General features: G+C 44.0%; 1 protein-coding gene across 1 annotated transcript; it reads left to right on the top strand.

Annotated features, from left to right (window-relative positions):
• The first annotated feature begins 1,303 nt into the window (after positions 1 to 1,303).
• CHRNA1 (cholinergic receptor nicotinic alpha 1 subunit) lies at positions 1,304 to 12,373 on the top strand. The gene is made up of 9 exons (XM_010406749.4): positions 1,304 to 1,402; positions 3,249 to 3,394; positions 3,540 to 3,584; positions 4,026 to 4,135; positions 4,366 to 4,561; positions 5,168 to 5,405; positions 6,495 to 6,718; positions 8,016 to 8,255; positions 10,195 to 12,373. The coding sequence occupies exons 1-9, from the start codon at positions 1,360 to 1,362 to the stop codon at positions 10,324 to 10,326; spliced, it is 1,374 nt and encodes a 457-aa protein (XP_010405051.2). The 5' UTR covers positions 1,304 to 1,359; the 3' UTR covers positions 10,327 to 12,373.
• The last annotated feature ends 1,438 nt before the right edge of the window (positions 12,374 to 13,811 follow it).

Raw genomic sequence — 13,811 nt, 5'->3', positions numbered from 1 at the left:
AGCAAGGTGTTTTTTCTGAATACAGATAAACCTCTGCAAGCAGACACTGCTGTGGCACCGAACTCCACTGCAGACGCGCTCTGTGAAGAGGTGTCTTGGTTAAGCCTGACAGCTCTACCCTCAATGCCCTCTATTTTTTTGCATGGGGACAGAAAGTGAATCCAAATATGCTTTCTGTAGACCATTTAGGATTTTACAGACCCTACCAAAGCTCTCTCTCACTTGCTTTTCTTTCAGACTGATGGTTCATACTCTCTATGTGTTCCAGGTAGAGAAGCCAGTTTGTACTGTGGATGTTGTTGTCACTTTCTCCTGGGCCTTTTCCGAGTCTTTTGAAACCAGATGACCTGAACTGCAAAGAACATTCATGGATTTATAGTGACATCTTTCCTTTTTGCTTTATTTCCTTTCCTAGAAACTGATGAGCACTTCACAGGACTATCTCAAGGTTTTGTTCCTGAGTGATATCGTTGAGTTCCAGAGTAGATAATTGTGTATATATATGTGTGTATATATATATATACATAGATATATAAAAAATTATCTATAGTTTCTTGTTTTCTTTGATAGCCTAAATGACTGTTATTACTAAACACATCACTTTTCACTTCTTTCCAGGTGATTTATGGTAATAAAGAGCAAGCACTTGCATACCCTACAGAAATCCACTGGATCTGCCCTGCTATAGAAACAAACCAGTCATGTTTCTACCACTTGACTTTCTCAGTTCAGTAAGGACAGAGGTGGTGGCAGCCAGGGGGGTGGGTTCTCCTCTTACTTAGTTAATAGCTTTCAAGGTGGGGACTGGTAGATTCAAGGAGATGGATTGGTCTCGAGAATATTTGTTCACTTATTCAAAGATTTCCCATCCCTCTGTGAAGCCAAGGGAGCAGCCCCCTCCCAGCATGAGGTCTGTACGCTGGTGAGGGTGTTTCAGAAATAAATGACTGTGATCTGTTTTGTCTCAGAGAAACAAAACCCTAAACCTGGCAAGTTTCTCTGTTCAAAAAGAGGTTCTGAGTTCTCACCAAGATGTTCAGTTACTTACAGGTAATTCTTTCTTAATTTTGTGTGTTTATTTGTTTAGTAAGCCACAGATCACATTGACACTCAGAAAAAAAATTACCTTCTGTAAACGGCAGAAGATATTTGATGGGTGAAACACACTGTGCTCCCATTTCCAGCCCGGTGGTGCAATGGTGCTCAGCTGTCATTCCCAGAACAGGTGCTGTAAATCAATACCCTGGTGGGTATATTTTGGCAGCACCCTGGCGGAGGCAGCACAGCCCCCTCTGAAGGGACCTCGGAGGTGCTTTGTGTGTGCCTCCATCTGTATGACTGCAGCAAGAGGGAGCTGGGATGATGAAGGTCCCTTGCGTACTCCTCCTCCTCATCTCCACAGGTAAAGGTGTTCCAGCCATGGCCTTGAATGGGGGTTGTCTCCTTCCTGAGTGTGTGGGACTGGGGCTTTGTATATACACCAGTGTGTGTTCTGGGAGCAGCCTGTCCTACTGGTGAGGTTTTATGAACACACCAAATCATTTAAAGGAAACCTTTGGAGTGCATTAGCAGCAGCTCAGATATTTGTAATTTCAGGCAACAGATAATTTGAACTGAGAAGTTTGTGGTTTTTCTATCACTAATCTTTTTTTCATGCTCCCGTTTACCCTAGTGCTACATGTATTTCAAAATATGTGAAAGGAAAGTAAGCATGGCTTGGAATGTGAAAAATCATTACAAGAAATGTCATTAAGTTGTGGGGTGACTGACAAGGAGGTAGAATTGATTTGCAGCTGCGTGAGTTGTACTGAGATAATTGTTTTTAAACTGTCCCTTAAAAGAACAAATATTTTGTCATCTTAAAAGCTTTTCAGAAAATTCAAGCAGTACACTAAATACCTACCAAGCCACACCAGAAGGGAGCAATGTGAAAGGATTTTAATTGGATTAATAAAACATAGAGCTTCAATTAGACGTGATGCTGTGATCATAACTTAAAAATTGAAAGATGTCTCCTGCCCACCCTTGCTCAGCCTCTTGGCAGAGGAAGCAAACAGTGCCTGTTTGCAACAGACAGCTTTTCTCATTGGCATCCAAGTATTTTAATATAATCTCATGGCGGGACAAGGCCAAGGCAGAATCTTTGGCAATCTCAGCTCAGCTATATAAAAGGAGTTGATGAAAAGTCAGTTAGGATACCAGGGGAAATCCTAGCTTAAGTTGGAGTCAGCAGCAAAATTCTTGTTGACTTCTGTGACCCAGGATTCAACAGAGAGGGGGAGACAAGGGTGCAATCTGCCAAAAATGCTTGCAATGAGGCTCGACTGTTCTGTTCCTTCTCACTACCTTTAAGAGGGGAGACATAAAAAAACACCCCCAAGCACCCCTTCCATTTGCTTTCCTGCCCTGGAACAGTGAAGCAGCTACAGTCTGAGGACATCATGTGCCTGCTTGTTCTGCCACAGGCTCTCTGGAAACAGGGCCCACCTGTTTTCCAGTGCCCTTGCTTCTTGGGAGTGCAGTGCCATGCACAGGCACTGGGAAGGCCCCACTGGAACAGGGCTGCTCCCTGCCATTTTCACTTGTGAAGCTCTTCTTACAAGGCTCTTCGGCGCAGCACTGCCAAGTCATGCTGGGCAGCCTGTGGGGAGAGCTATCCATGGAGCTACCCCGCACAGTGAGTGGTTTCCTTCTCTCACCACCTGCACAACCTGAGCAAGTCCCGTTGCAGAGAGGAGCTCTTGTTCCACTTAGATTGTGGCTGCAAGGAGTCTAGGTGATGATTTCTTCTCAGTGACTGGTGTGCTTAGCCTGCTCCTTTAATGTTACTGTCACAGGAAGGTCTGTGGAATTGAAGGTGGAAAAGGCAACATTAGAAATCCCTGATACTGGATATCCTCTGTGTTTAACTGCCCATAAGTACTGCCTGTTAGCACAGTTTCAGGCTGGGAGACTCCTGATGCTCACTCTGATGTCCACGATCCTGGCTATTTGGATTTGTTCATCTCCTGGATGGAGGCCATTGTTGCCTTACTCCTAAGCTGGTGCCCAGGTCAGACAGGCAGTTACCCCGCTGGCGGTACTCGCCCATGGTGCGAGTCTGAAGCGAGAGTCACAGGGAGGACTTGCTGTTATCCCCCACCAGCAGCTTGCTGTGGGCAGCACTTCCTCCATGCCAGCCTCAGATTGGCGGTGCTGTAGCCTGTTCCCTGCCTCATCTGACTGGTGCCACCCCTGATGTCCTGCAGCTGGGCTGGCCCTGTGCTATGAAGATGAGACTCGCCTGGTGGAGGACTTGTTCAAGGACTACAACAAGGTGGTGCGCCCCGTGGAGGACCATCGGGACGCCGTCATTGTCACCGTGGGGCTGCAGCTCATCCAGCTCATTAGCGTGGTACGGTAGGAACGCGGGTAATGGGGATCCGCTGGCTCGTGTGATAGTGCCAAGTGGTGGTGTTTTTCTAAGGAAACAGTTTTTATCTTTTAATCTTGATGCTTGCTGATACTGCCTTCTTTTTTTTCTTTCCTTTTTTTTTAAGGATGAAGTAAATCAGATTGTGACAACCAATGTACGCCTGAAACAGGTAACTCTAAAAATTCTTACCCATTTCATCTAATTCAAACAAATGCACTGGGCACAGTCAGGAATTAACTACACTGTCATACTTTTGGGCAGGTGGGTCAGGTAGCAGAGCATTTCTTCTTACTGAGATGTCAAGAATAAAATGCTCTAGACACTAAGAGTCTTAAGAAAAGCATTTGGGGTTGTATTTCAAACAGTAGGCTTCTGATGTATTTGTCCTTGTATTATTTTCTTTTGGGTTTTTTTGTTTTTTTTTTTTTTTCTTAAGCTTCTTAAACCAAAATTTAAGGTAATGTAAAAAATGATCTGGGGGTCCCACTCCCATATGTTTATGCTTACATGCATGTCCCAAAGCAAGGGAGGAGCTGTTTCTGGGAAGTACTCAAACTACCCCCAGAAGCGCTGGGAGAGGCTCTCAGGGGCTGAAATCTTCCCTCTTTAGCAATGGACAGACGTCAACCTCAGATGGAATCCAGATGACTACGGTGGCGTAAAAAAAATCCGCATCCCCTCAGATGATATCTGGCGGCCAGACCTTGTTCTTTACAACAAGTAAGGGGTGCCAGCTGCCACGGGAGAGAGGGAGGGAGGAGGAGCTCTGCCTCATGGCAGCACTCTGGTGGGACAGTTTTCCCATGACATCTGCTCCAGTGGGTACAGTTCCTCAGAGTAAGCCTCTCCAGGAGCAGGCACTGGGGAATCATTTGACCTGTAGCCAGAGAAATCCTTTTGTGACTGTGTTAATTATGCTGCCCATATTGCTTTTAATGTTCCTTTTGCAGTGCAGACGGTGATTTTGCCATTGTAAAATACACCAAAGTCCTTCTGGAGCACACAGGTCTGATCACCTGGACACCACCAGCTATTTTTAAGAGTTACTGTGAAATTATAGTCACACACTTCCCATTTGACCAGCAGAACTGCAGTATGAAGTTGGGAACCTGGACATATGATGGTACAGTGGTTGTCATTAACCCGGTAAGCAGGGAGTTTGTAATGGGGAAAAGCAGCAAAGACCTGTATGTATTTTTAGGGAAATCTCAGATTTAGAATGGAATATGACCTAGTTTTTGACTGGAAAAACAAGCAGACCTTACCTGTAAAATAGAAAATCCTTATTTGTAGATCTAGCACAAGATTTCCTGGTTTGGCTCCTAAATTCTGCATACATATTATCCCTGTGCCCTACAGTCTCCTGTCTGTCCTCTGACAGCTTTGCACCACTTTTTATGGTCTTACCTGTTCTGCTTCTGCTTGTTTTCTTGGGTTTGGGGTTTTTTTGAGGGGGTATATCTTCTCTGCTCATGACTTTCCATTGCTAAGGACTCTTTCCCTGTCCCCTCAGGTATGCCTCCTATCCGTAATATTTTTTCAGTCTACTATCCCTGACTATAATATTTACTTGAATGCTGTGTAGAGGCTGATATTCTTAGGCAAAATAACATGGACAAGAGCTGTTTACTCACAAAAAAACCCCAAAGTACATGAGTTATTTGGAATCCTCTTCCTGAGCCAAACCTGCCAAGTTTTGATTTGGTTCAGAATACACAGTATTAAGAATTTGTTTGGGTATTTTGCTGCCAGGAGAGTGATCGTCCAGATCTGAGTAACTTCATGGAGAGTGGGGAGTGGGTGATGAAGGATTACCGTGGCTGGAAGCACTGGGTTTACTACGCTTGCTGCCCTGACACCCCTTACCTGGACATCACCTACCACTTCCTCATGCAACGCCTGCCTCTCTACTTCATCGTGAATGTCATCATCCCCTGCCTGCTCTTCTCCTTTTTGACAGGGTTAGTTTTTTACCTACCCACAGATTCAGGTATGTAAATTTATTCATTCTACTGCCATAGAAATATAGAAATTGCTCTTCTAAAATGTTCCTGAGAAATTCCCAGTGTTTGAAATCATCAGCCAACTTGAAAGCCAGAGCATATTACAACTGGACATTTCCACTGAAAGTAATGGCTTTAAATATTCTGCAAAGAAAGGATAAGTGCTGAAAATGGAAACTGTTGATATAAATAAATTGGGGTGCTTTCCCATGGAAATTGCTATCTATCCAGCTAACTTCTGCAAACTAAAGATGCAGCTGGTTAGTTTTTATGTTTTGCCACAGGTAGTCATTTTGTTAGTATGTCCTGCAGTAAATGAGCACACAGGAGTGACAAAGGCCCTTCTGCATTATGTCAGAGCAGAGAGCTCATTACCTGCTTGCACACATCACCTCGTGTGACACAGAGCAATCCTGACCTGTTCTGGCCTCCTTTGTCACTGCTGAGCCACTCATGCTCCCTGCAACCATTTTCTCCCCTTCATTCTTTTTGCATTTTTGTCAGCTTTTCATACTGCTTAATTTCAGTGCAAGCCCCTTCTTATGAAATACTTGATGCATTTTTTGAGTGGAAAACTTCCTACAAAGTTGAACTGGATTAAAAAAATGTGTGAATAATGTTTTATGGTTAATTTCTGACACCCTTCATATGTGAGGAGGTCTTGCATAGCAACTGACCTGATGTCAGATGTGATTTTAGTCCACTCCCTCAGCCCACAGACAGAGAATAAGGCAAGCAAACCCTCAGGAGGTGGTGGAGCAAACACTAATCAGGTGTATATGCTTCATTGTCCAAAGTACACAGCCCATGAAATGCTCCTGGCAAGTAAAAATATCCACCACCCGCACCTCAGCCCAGTCATTCCTGGTAATTCCCACCTGAGTGCTGGAGCTGATGGTGTTAGGCTCTCAGGTTTGCCCTGCCTAGTTACTGCTTTGGATGCTGGCAGAGACAATAGCACTGCAAATGCACACGTGTTTGAGTGAACAGCTATCACCCACATCCTGCTTCTCAAATAAATGCTCTCTGTACTGAATGATAGGAGCAGCAATGATTTTGGGGTTTTTTAATGACAGGTGAGAAAATGACTCTCAGCATCTCTGTTCTGCTGTCTTTGACTGTGTTCCTGCTGGTCATCGTGGAGCTGATTCCCTCCACCTCCAGCGCAGTGCCTCTGATCGGCAAGTACATGCTGTTCACCATGGTGTTTGTCATCGCTTCGATCATCATCACGGTCATCGTCATCAACACCCACCACCGCTCCCCCAGCACTCACACCATGCCCCACTGGGTCAGGAAGGTGAGCTCTATGGCTTGGCACGTTTGCTGGCTTCCACTGAACGCTCCATATTTTATTGGCAGATTTTCTAATAAAAGTCAAAAAGAATTGGGGAAGTAAATGCATCATGTTAAAGGTCTCAAGGCACAAGAGCCAGTGTTTACTACTTAGCTGTGCATAAAGTCAGCAAGATTGCTGAAGTGCTCCTTTAAGTAACAAAATTGTCCACTGGGGTAGAGTCTTGCAGGGAACAGATGAGGCAAAATGTGGGTTTTGTTTGAAGGCACAGGGAAAATAAAATGTCCATCTAGACTCAAATTACATTTCCTAGTCTAATTCTCCATCTGACTGCAAGGCACTGCTGCCTGCCAGCGGCCAAGTCCATCAGCCTGTGTGAGTGCAGAGCACAAAGGCCACAGGGAATACCTGAGTTCAGCATCCCATTTTGCAAAATATGGTTTAGCAAAAGCTAAAAAATCCTCTCTGTACTTTTCCTGTATAGAGTTGGTCTGCAGCCCTTGGGAGTAAAGGAGATCCTTGCACAGGAGTCTTAATGGTAATCATAAGATGTAGAAAAAATTGGTTGTCACTACAAGTTCTTTGCCTGGGAGACAGTATCAAAGATCATCTGATTTATTCAGTAATCTTTGCTGTTTTGAAGCCTGCCTGAGTTCATACTAAACCATTACATGAAAGGGGATTGTTCTGTGTATTTCTAATTTTACTTTTAAGGTTACAACTTATATAGGATTCCCTCTGCAGCACAAACAATCCCTGCAGAAGAGAAATTTCAACAGGAAACACTGCATGTGCTTAACATTGCTCTGGCAGCAAGTCTCTGTGACTCCAAAGGAATTTATTGTAAACCTTATATGCCTGTATAGCAAACATTCATAATAGCAGAATCAAACCTAAGTAGCCAAAAGAGGTTCTTTGTCATCCATTCTTCAAGTCAGATTTGTAGGCAATATGTTTCAAGTTAGATGAGATAGCTTGAGCTCTGTCAGCTCATGCTAGCTGAGGATCTGCTCTGTAGCATCACCTCCTGCTTCATGTGTGGATGTTGGGTGTGTGGCAGAGGAAATGGCTTTCAGAAAACGTGTGGCAGGCCTGCGGGAGACTCCCTCTGCCCCGGGACACAAGGCTGACAAAGGCCCCAGTGTAAGTAAGGCGTGGGTTGTGACATACTCGGAGAGGGAATCTGCAGCAGCTCCAGCACGGGAAGCGATCTGGGAGCGGAGAGGCTTGTCTTTGTTCAGCACACAGCTGCAGCTGTAACACAGCCCCAGAAACTGTCGTCTTCTCCCTTTGTTTTCAGATCTTTATTGACACAATCCCAAACGTCATGTTTTTCTCTACAATGAAACGACCATCAAGAGACAAACAAGACAAAAATATTTTTGCAGAAGATATTGATATTTCTGACATTTCTGGGAAGTCAGGTTCTGTGCCTGTCAACTTCTACTCGCCGCTTACCAAAAATCCAGATGTGAAAAATGCTATAGAGGGAATCAAATACATTGCAGAAACGATGAAATCGGACCAAGAAGCCAGTAATGTAAGGCATTTTTTTGTGCATGATTCATTTCTAGCTTTCAAGTTGCTACATCTTACTTTTTTGGCAAAATATCCCTGCCTTACAAAAACACTCCAAGCCCTGGTTTGGCTCTAGCAGTGGACAATCTTCTCCCCTTGATGGAGTCAACAAGGAGCAGCAAATACTTGTCACAGATGTTAACTGAATATTGGCTTCCCAAAATGACAGAAAAGGAAAAAGTGTCAGTGCTAAGGTTTTCTTAATGTGATATGTGAAGCCATAGCGATGGAGTGTCTGTGAGTAGGAAAGCAGTTTCAAGAACTCTAAGCAAGTTCCAAAACACATTTCTCCTGTCTCCAACTCAGGCATCTTGCCCCTGTGGTAAGAAAGATCCTACTGCTTTTGAAAACCCAGGAAGCAAGCCAAACTCCAAAAGACTAGTAGTGTTATCTGAGAAGTGTTAAATGTAACTTACAAATGATATTTCCAATTTTGATAAGGTTTTGTTTTATTCCTGAATACTACAAGTAGTCCCTCCAAATGAAGTATGTCATGAGGTACTCTGATTACTGACTTTTTCCACATTGCAAGCCAAAGGAAGGATAAAAGCATATAGAGTCACACATGGCAGTGTTCCCTAGGAAAACCTAGCTCTGCCTCCTTCTAGCACATTCAGTACAATTAACCCCTCTTTTATTTCAGCTTTCACAGATCACACAGCTTTTGCAGGGGTAATTCAGTCCTGGTATTTCATCTTCCTTTCGCCTAAGTGGTCATAGACCTCTCCTGTTGAGCTGCAGGCTAGTCTGAAGACAGGCAGGTTCTCTGAGAAAATTATTTGGCCCATGCTCTTGAAAAGGAGGTGCTTCCTTCCCACGGACAGGATTTACACCACAGTGTTTGTTCCTGAGACCAAATTCCTGGAGCATGTGAAATGGCTCTGGCTGTAGTCTCATGTTCCCGTGACTCCTTTGCCTCTCTGCAGACAAACTGTTGTCTTCAGCAGGGCTGGCGTGGCTTCAGCATCTCTGGGCTTCACTTCCTCCTTGGCTCACAAGGAGGGTCTTCAGGTTACCAGCAAATGCCCCCTTCGGAAGTGGAGCCCAGCTGCTTGTGTCATCTGGGCACTGTTGATATATCACTTCCAGGGGGTTTCAAAAGTCAGGTTCCCCAAATAAACTGAAGGTTGTGGCTTGTGAAGGCTGTCACTCCATTGCATTCACTTCTGAACCACCTCAAAACAGTATTCATTATCAGTATCCTCTAGATAAATTGCAACAGCCTCTTCTGCTTGTGGGAGAACCAAGGCAAAAGCAAGGTGCCTTGAGCCAGCATGTCACTCCTTAAGGCAGAGTTTTACAGGGTGGAAATCCTGAGCCCTGCTGTACTTGGTGCCTTGCACTCTGCATGTTCTTACTGTGCTGGGTTCCCACCAAAAGCATCCAGTGAAAAGGCACAGGGCAAGTGGTTCACGGTGTCCCACAACTGGAAAAAAATACTAATGGAGCTACCAAGAAGGTTTTACAAGACATTCGAATGTATGGAAAGCAGGGATTAGGGTTAGATTAATAGCAATTGTCTAGATATCCCATGAGAACAAAAAAGCAATGGAAAAACAAAAGTCAGCTGGGTCAAACTAAGCGTTTTGCTTTCAAGGTTTTAAACTCTCTTTCAGAAGCAACATTGGCCTAACAATTAAGCTTTTCAACATTTTTTTAAATGAAATTGTTCAGCATATTGCTAGGGTTTCTGGTCAATTTCGCATTGAAACGTTTATTTCTAGGTATCTTAGGCTTTCTTAACCACTGACCTGCTTTTGAGAAGAGAATGAGCATTTTTTGCATTACAATAATGGCACTTATGGAAGAGCCTTCCCCTTGTTCAAGACAGTAAATTACAAGAATGCTGTAACAAACAGGGCTCTGCAGAGATTTTACCATCTCCTTTGTTTCTTTCTCAGGCTGCAGAAGAGTGGAAGTTTGTTGCAATGGTGCTTGATCATCTTCTCCTTGGCATATTTATGCTAGTTTGTTTTATAGGAACATTAGCTGTATTTGCTGGTCGCCTTATTGAATTAAATCAGCAAGGATGAATGTCAGCTGGAAAGTATTTGCTACCCTGAACATCTGAAAGCATCATAACCATGAAAATCTGGCCAGCCTCTGAAAGGTTCACTGACAGGAATCAGTAACCCCTGGGAAAAAGCATGGATAATAAAATGTAAGGCTCCATACTTAGCACTTCTGAGCTGCTGCTCAGTAGCATTTAATTGCCAAAAAGAAACACTTGCATTACAGGTAAACTTGAATGGCTTTCCGCCAGGTTTTGATCCATTTTACCCTTTATTAAAGATGTTAATGTATTAATAAGACTGTCTGACTTTGTAAGCAACAGATACTAGTCCAGTGAAGTCAACAGCAGTGTAACAAGCTTTAGCTGAGCTGTTAATCTGTATCCAACTTTAGCATTCAAGCTGGTTTTAATATCTGCTCCGTGGCTTTTGTATTAGCAGAGTCACCCCTCTCATAACGCTAGATGTACCCGTCAGAAATGTCTCAAACTCCATGCTTAAACACTTGATTTTCATGCACAAATCTGAGCTGACTGTCATGCACGACTCTACCCGTAGAAGGTCTTGCTGCAGCAAAGAGGAGAGACTTACTTGTTCCTTACTGTGGGAAGGATCCAACCTATTCCTTGGATAATCTCCATATTCAACCTACTCTGATCTTGGAAGGTTGGTTTCCACTCTGCATTTGGAGTGATGACTAAGGTTGGGGGCACCTTCAAACTTGGGGGTGTTTATTTGAACACAGTTCTCTCTGTTTCCTGAAAACTGTCCCCTGCCCTGCTGAAATAGACCGTGAGCATTAAAGTCAGGCACAGCGTCACACAGCTCATTCCCAGGGAAGGTGTGGATCTCAGCTGTACTTCTGCGTGACACGGTGACAGGACCTCTCCTCCTCTGAGCAACGCCGGGAACTGCCCGAGCTTGAGTCAAAAGTTGAGCAGCAGCTCTCTCTGGTGGCCAAAGCAAAGTAGTGCTGCCTCTGGCCGAACACGGCTGGAGTTTGTTTACTCCATATTCGACGTACGCAAGAAGCCTCTCTGCGTTTCAATAGCGCGGTGTGGCAATACCAGCAGTGCTGCCTCTTCTTCTCAAAAATAAGTAAGGGTAGGTGGGGCAACTGCGACAAGTTACTCATCTTTTCCAGCTGGCTGTCCAAGCCAAGAGCAGTACTTTGCTAACAGCTGTAAACAATTTGTTGTGAGTTTAGTAAAATACTTCGTGTTATGTGAATGCTCTACAGAAGCGTGTCATGCCTGCAGAGGACAGGCATTTGAAGCACTATAGGGAAAAATGAGGCACTTGTGTAACGCTCCCATCATTGCGTAGTGTTTGTTGGACAGTGTTGTGGTGAGCTGCAGTCCTAAGCAAACAGTTTGTCTGGGGTAATCGATCACTTGTAGCACTCTGCTCTGCTCTTACGGTTTAAAGGATGATAATCCTTTGCCTCTCTGGATGATCATTAACCCTGTAAGCGAAGGACAAAGATGTATTGCTGGGCGACACCTCTGCTGACAGAGGGAGTGTTCGCTGCAGCTGGCTTTATCTGAGGTGGGAATTCCCGGCGCCCAGCCCTTGGGGGAATTCAGCAGCTCCCTGCTCACGATTAGCTAAGCTGCAGCATAATGGTGCCTGGAACTTAATTTGAGAGCCTGTGATTGGCACTAAAATTGACAGAACAATCCTCTTAGAGCAGCATGTGGTTGAATCTTAGCATTAAATATAAACATCAAGGAACATTCACAGCATCTTTGTTCAGCTTCCTCAAGGCAGACCCGGGTCTTGGCCTCCAGATTCCCCCTATTTGTGTGCCAGAGTGAGTGTGTGCACGTGTGCCTGCCTGCTTGCTTCTCCAGATCTCCTTGTAGACATCTAGGTGCCAGTGCTTTCCTTCCACTTCCTCAGAAAAAGGTTTGAAATTATTTATTCAAAAATTTTCATTTGTGATGTTTTGACCCATCTTATAGGCACAGCCTATAAATCTTCTGCCTTTCTGTCACTCTGACTCTTGATGAACTACTTGTGTCTCAAATGATGTGATAGCAGGTAAAAATAAATGCTAACGACTTCCCTTCTTAAGTTGCAGATTCCGGGCATTGTACACTGACTCTCCAAATGGTTCTCCAAGCATCAAATAAGCACACTTTTTTTTCTTCTTCTTTTTTTTTTTTTTTTTTTTTTTTTTGCTTTGCTTTGAATACTTGGTCTGTACCAGCCTCTATTTTCTGTTCCTAGATCACCTTTGTGATACATTTTTCTTGCATACCACTTGTGTACCACAGTATCCATCTACTGACAGAAACCCTTACCTACCTGCAGACTATTTCTTCTCAACTGCTACTGTCCTTTTAAAGTCAGCACCTATTAAAATAGTAGCTTTGGAGGTTGTAAATGTTGTGTCTCGGTCACAGTCACAAATAATCTGCTGCTAACATGTAAGTATGTATAGTCTAATGATTTCTCATTTACAGCCCTGTAATCCCCCCTTGCAATCTTAACACTAAACTCTCTCCTACATGGGTTGAATCAGTAGCCCCAGGGACATGACCCTGGATAATACTCATGCAACCCACACATGCATCTCTGCTGCCTCATTGCTTTAAACAGGCATATATTTCAGCCCTGAGCTTCAACTAACAATTCCCACAAGCAAAGCAAGAAACAGGTGTCACACACTCATTGCTAAATTTCTCTAGTAAGTGTAAAAAATAACGACGTGAACACCATGGCACTGATGTAAGCGGACCTCATTTAAATGAAGGCAGACCAGGGGCATCTGGGTGGGAAGGTGTTGCTTTTATAATGATAGTACCCAGAGCAGTTAGCTTGTCCCTCTTTTCACTGCCATCTTCTTGCTACTAAAGCTGCTTTTGTTCGCTTTGAGCTTGTTGATAACACCCTATTTATATCCTTAACATAAAGGCTTCCTGGAATGTCTCCATCTTTTTCAGTTTGATTCTCTTTCCAGTTTTCAAACCATTTGGTGGTTAACTTTCCCCTTCCCATCCATTTAGCTGACCTTAACTACTCTCTAGTGTGCCATGGATATGTTGCTCTCAGAGATGCATTCACTCCCAAATGTCTTTCCTCTTTGGCACTCCTGCTCTTCAGGAGACCTGACCCTTCTGAGAATTTTTAAAGTCCCTTATCTTGTACTGGCTCCAAGAGAGCAGTTTCACCTCTGCATGAGTCTATAATCAGAACAGGCTGCTGCTCTCCACCATCACAGACAGCTGAGCTGAACTCGTTGTCCTTATTCTGTCTCTTCAGCCAGTTGGATCTTGGCTTCGTAGTGGAGCTGATCAAGAGACAGAAAAATGACACTCGCTGAACTCCATGCACTTGATTATGAGCTTGCATCTGCCAGGTGTGAGCATTCATCTGCCACCAGTGCTTGGGTCCTGCAACCTCCTTCAGTTTGAGAGTTTTTAAAAATCAGGTTATTGTTTCAGGCAATTGTAAGACAGTTTAAGTACTCTTTTTTTTCTCCAGGATATAAGTTGCTGCCA

Source organism: Corvus cornix, chromosome 7 (genome assembly GCF_000738735.6).
Source record: "Corvus cornix cornix isolate S_Up_H32 chromosome 7, ASM73873v5, whole genome shotgun sequence".
NCBI classification, from domain to species: Eukaryota; Metazoa; Chordata; class Aves; order Passeriformes; family Corvidae; genus Corvus; species Corvus cornix.
This window is presented reverse-complemented; position numbering and strand designations above follow the sequence as displayed.

Bases quoted from the DNA above. Each gene is read 5' to 3' on its own strand.
- CHRNA1 (XM_010406749.4), top strand. From the start codon at position 1,360: ATGATGAAGGTCCCTTGCGTACTCCTCCTCCTCATCTCCACAG. The intron at 3,585-4,025 runs GTAACTCTAAAA...TTCCCTCTTTAG, and splicing joins CCAATGTACGCCTGAAACAG to CAATGGACAGACGTCAACCT. The intron at 5,406-6,494 runs GTATGTAAATTT...TTTTAATGACAG, and splicing joins TTACCTACCCACAGATTCAG to GTGAGAAAATGACTCTCAGC.